At 41.1% G+C, this 4,885-nt stretch overlaps 1 protein-coding gene and 1 non-coding gene across 4 annotated transcripts in view; both read right to left on the reverse strand.

Moving 5' to 3' along the window:
* Nucleotides 1-222: 222 nt before the first annotated feature.
* Nucleotides 223-4,885, reverse strand: part of LOC108302952 (WD repeat and coiled coil containing) — a 19,634-nt gene continuing 14,971 nt past the window's right edge. For 2 of the 3 annotated variants that reach the window (XM_037737690.1, XM_017526715.2), the window contains exons 3-4: nt 3,471-3,588; nt 223-1,989 (exon numbers count right to left, since the gene is read on the reverse strand). In XM_037737690.1, coding sequence (XP_037593618.1) covers nt 1,760-1,989; nt 3,471-3,588 — 348 coding nt within the window. In that variant the 3' untranslated portion in view covers nt 223-1,759. The remainder of the gene's footprint in view (nt 1,990-3,470; nt 3,589-4,885) is intronic. The other variant, XM_017526720.2, reaches the window with a different exon arrangement.
* Nucleotides 2,473-2,581, reverse strand: LOC119471034. Its single transcript, XR_005200024.1, has one exon. It is a non-coding gene; the product is annotated as a U6 spliceosomal RNA (small nuclear RNA).

The following is a 4,885-nucleotide window of genomic DNA, read 5'->3' on the forward strand; positions in this document are numbered from 1 at the left end:
GAAACTCTGTCTCAAAAAAAAAAAAAAAGAATAGCAGAGGCCAAGGAAACATCTCTTGCATGACAGTTGTCATGGAATCAGATTTGTTGTAAAGAATCATTTATATTCTGGACCAGCAGAAGGAATACAAAGACAACATATGCATATATAACATCAATATTATCACTGGTTCCTCTATACCAGCAATAATCACAAAGAAAATGCTACTGAAACATCCAAACAGCCACAATAACCATCAGTGATTTTACTGAAGACTTATTCACAGTATTTTGACCTGAGAAATGGTCATTGTAATTGTAATGGTAATTTAACAGTCCTGCAGTCCTCTCTTTAGGCTTCAGGATACTTGTGATTTCACCACAACCCAGATACTTCCTTTGGAAGTGGAGCCAGGCCTCAAGACTGTTCTCAGTCACTGCTCTCCCACATCTGATTAGAAACACTGCCTCTGCTTCCATTACCCCAGCAGCTGTCTAGTGCATCTGAACTACAAAATGGGCCCTCACTTCTTTACTAGCCCAGCTCCATCTTGGGAAACTGTAACAGACAGACGGGAGTCCCCAAGGGCACAAAACAGTTTCTTTCCAGATGATCTTAAAGGAAGGGGGGAAAAGGAAGCATATGTGCTAATGGAGCTTCCATGGCTGAAACAATTTATCTGCAGATGCCTAGCCACACACTGATCAATTCGTTCTGCAGTAACTGAAATGCGTGATTCATCTAAAGGCAGTGAGAAGTGGTGTGTCCATCTGAAGGGGATCAGGGCTCTTACCTGACTAAGCTGGTACTTTAGCCCATAAGTGAAACAAAATGGCACTTTTTAGAACTACCTCAGATTCAGTTAAATTTCCAACTTACTGAAATATTTTCTCTGACAGATTCTATGCTGGTCTCTAAGACTTGAGAGAAAATAAAAATATCAAATTAAAGTGACAAATTAATTAAGGGAGCTGACTACCGGGAGAAAAATAGGAAAGTTGTATGATCCCAAAACTGGATGGGAAAAAACAAACAAACAAAAAACGGATTTCAGGGACACTCATGAGTGGCCACAGCACAAAATTCCACAGTAGGACTCGCCTGGACTCGACAGCAGCATCGGCACAACCTCAAGTGGCGCCCAGAGAAGACAAATTCACTTGAAATTTCATTCAAGACTTTCCCAGGACCAGTTTTTAAGAGTATCTGGACCTTTGTCGGCCAGAATTTAAGGAAGCAAGAGTGTTAGGTTTAAATTCTGGGAGGTCCAGGCAACATCAGAGCCATTTCCTGTTCCTGGGAGCAGGAGCCAGTGAGTTTCTGGTCCTCCTTTGAGCTCTAATTCTTGCTGGTTTGAGGCTAATATGCTAGAGCACATGACCCCAGCAGCACTCTTCATCCTCCTCTTGAAGCCAAAAAAAAAGACCTATAACAATGCTGAGGTGCCTTTTAAGTGCTCCTAAGACAGCTTCAATGCAGCTTTGGACAAGGGACACAAAACCTTAGAGAAACCATACAATGCAATCCATATGGCACCATAATATTAATTTATTCTGGGAATTCTGCTCTTAGTCAAAACCACAGTCATGAATACATAAACACCACTTTTGGAGCCATCTAACAAAGACACAAGCCTCAGCCCAGAGGAAACGGGGGAGAACAGGAGAGCCGACCACGACAAGTGCTTCGCCTGTCTTACTGGTGAGCGTCCACAGTGGCAAGCAGGCCTTGTTTGTAATGGTCTCATCTGAAGAGCTACACAGCAAGGTCACTGCAGATATCAGGCCATGCCATCTACATGGTTAGAACAGCCAGAGACATCTAAATGGGGGGCAGTGAGGCCTGTAAAGACCTTAAGAGAAGAAGCAGAATCCAGACTGTGAGAAAAAGAGTCTCTGAAGACATTAGACCTGGACAGGCTGCCATCTCTTATGATTATTTCCTGTGTGGCTGTGAAGGTTAATGGGATAAAGCCCTCACTGTCAGCAGAGAGAAGAATCCAGTGGGAATCTGCAAACAAAAATAAATACATAGGCAAATTACTATATATAGTTCTTATGATGAAACATATGACAATTTTTTTTTTTTCTGAGTGAAGGAATACAGTAGTTGACAATATTCAACTTGTTCCTTATAGGATTTTACAGAGAATGGGGGAATTGGGAAGACTGGGTATCACTTAGGGTCAGGTAGGGGCAAAAGGGGAAAAAATGAAATGATATTTGATGTTCAATGTGGTGGCTACTGTTACAAGAATGAGTCGTAAGAAAACAACCATGCTCCACATCTGATGAACCTGGCATGACTCAGTCCCTTGCCACTTAGGAGTATCCCTTGTATGTCCAGCTTTGCTTCATATTAGAATGGCAGCTCCTTAAAGAAGTATACTGCAATGCTGCTATGATCTTTACATTTTAGTGCAATAGAAATATATGAGGCTTTCTGTCACTTCTTTGCAGTTGTTACATACTGCTAACTTTTTAAATTTTTTTTTTAAATATGGAACGCTTTACAAATTTGCATGTCATCCTTGTGCAGGGGCCATGCTAATCTTCTCTGCATCATTCCAAAATTTTGGTATATGTGCTGCTGAAGCAAGCACTGCTTTCTAACTCTTTTCTAATTTTTTCATATGTACATTTAACTTTTCATTAGGCTATAAGATCCCTAAGGGCAGGGTGCATATTTTCCATATGTTTTGGCACCTATATTAGGCCTGGGTATACAGTAGGCAATTAATAATTTTTTTTTTTTTTTTTTGAGACGGAGTCTCACTCTGTCACCCAGGCTGGAGTGCAGTGGCATGATCTCGGCTCACTGCAACCTCCACCTCCCGGGTTCAAGCGATTTTCCTGCCTCAGTCTCCTGAGTAGCTGGGACTACAGGTGTGAGCCACAACGCCTGGTTAATTTTTTGTATTTTTAGTAGAGATGGGGTTTCACCATGTTAGCCAGGATGGACTCGATCTCCTGACCTCGTGATCTGACTGCCTCAGCCTCCGAAAGTGCTGGGATTACAAGCATAAGCCACTGTGCCCAGTGGCAATTAACAATATTTGTTAAGGCTGAGTGTGGCGGCTCATGCCTGTAATCATAGCAGTTTGGAAGGCCAAAGTGGGAGGATCACTTGAGCTCAGGAGTTCAAGACCAGCCTGGGCAACAGAGTGAGAACCCGTTAGCTATAATTTTTTTTTTTTAATTGGCTGGGCATGGTGGTAAGCACCTATAGTTCTTCGTAGTCAGGGGTCTGAGATGGGAGGATTACTTAGGCCCAGGAATTCAAGGCTGTAGTAAGCTATGATCACACCATGGCACTCTAGCCTGGGCAACAAGACCCTGTCTCAATAATAACAATAATAATAAATTACTTGTTAACTATCTAGTGAATTACTGAATGGTTGGTATCCCTCATTTTCATTACTGATGTAAGTTAAGATAGATGGTGAAAGAGGCAAGGACGTTGGGTAGGGTCAATTTCTGAACATGACCTACCATGCAGCATTTCAATGAGAGAAAGGCCAAAAGTCTGCTCAACTGTACTGAGCCTTAGTTTACCATCGCAGAGAATCACTGCTCTTTTTTCAACAGCAGGACCTAGATAATAAGGCTTCTGCAAATAAAAAATAAAAGTTGTTAAACTGATCGCATAAGTAATGAAGTTAATATTTCTTAAGAAGCAAATGTGTAAATGGTTTTTTTTAAAAAAATTTATCTATTACCACTAATCACCTGGACTTCAGTTTTTTGTTTTTTTGTTTTTTTTTGAGACGGAATCTTGCTCAGGCTGAAGTGCAATGATGTGATCTTTGCTTACTGCAACCTCTGCCTCTTGGGTTCAAGCGATTCTCCTGTCTCAACCTTATGAGTAGCTGGGATGACAGGCACGTACCACCATGCCTGGCTAATTTTTGTATTTTTAGTAGAGATGAGGTTTCACCATGTTGGTTAGGCTGGTCTCAAACTTCTGACCTTGTGATGTGATCTGCCCACCTCGGCTACCTGAAGTGCTGGGATTAGAGCTGTGAGCCACCACACCTGGCCGACTTCAGTTTTAAGGAGCTCTTTGTTGCTTTATTTAACACAACTAAAACTTTGGAACAAAATAGCCTTAATTTATTTTTCCTTTTGTTCTACTCTTTCCTCAAGATTCCTCATTACTAGGAACTGGCTCTCCTAGAAGACAACTAATAACACTAACAGGACGATGGACAGCAGCCTGAGAGACACAATCTGATGGTGAAAACAGCTGCCTGGCTGTTTGAGATACAGCTAAGACACTTCATGCTTCATTAGAAAAAAAATGCCAAGAAAGAGTATCCTAAGTGGTAGAGTAGAAGAGGATTTGCATAAGTAAAATAAACAAACTGTGGTCAAAATTCACAGAGCTTAGAAAAAGCACAAATAAAAATAAATGATTTATAAATTTTAAAGTCATTAAAAATTGGCTGGGCACAGTGGCTCACTCCTTAGTCCCAAAAGTTTGGGAGGCTAAGATGGGCAGATCACGTGAGCCCAGGAATTCAAGATCAGCCTGGGCAACATAGCAAACTCCTGTCTTTACAACAATAAAAAAGCCAGGCATGGTGATGCATACTTACAGTCCCAGCTACCCAGGAGGCTGAAATGTGAGGATCACCTGAGCCTGGGAGGTCAAGACTGCAGTTAACCGAGATTACGCCACTGCACTCAAGCCCGGGAAACAGTGAGACCCTGTTTCAAAAATAATAATAATAAATAAATAAAGTCATTAAAAATAAGTCATCTTTAGAATGGTTTCAAATACAACTAGAGAAAAAAATATTGAAACATATAGCTCTAATTTAAGACAAAGCCCAAAAGTATAATCATAGAATATAGAATAAAAATAATGCTGCCAGGTGTGGTGGCTCACACCTGTAACCCCAACA

This window comes from Cebus imitator, unplaced genomic scaffold, assembly GCF_001604975.1.
Source record: "Cebus imitator isolate Cc_AM_T3 unplaced genomic scaffold, Cebus_imitator-1.0 Scaffold1, whole genome shotgun sequence".
In the NCBI taxonomy this organism is placed as follows: domain Eukaryota; kingdom Metazoa; phylum Chordata; class Mammalia; order Primates; family Cebidae; genus Cebus; species Cebus imitator.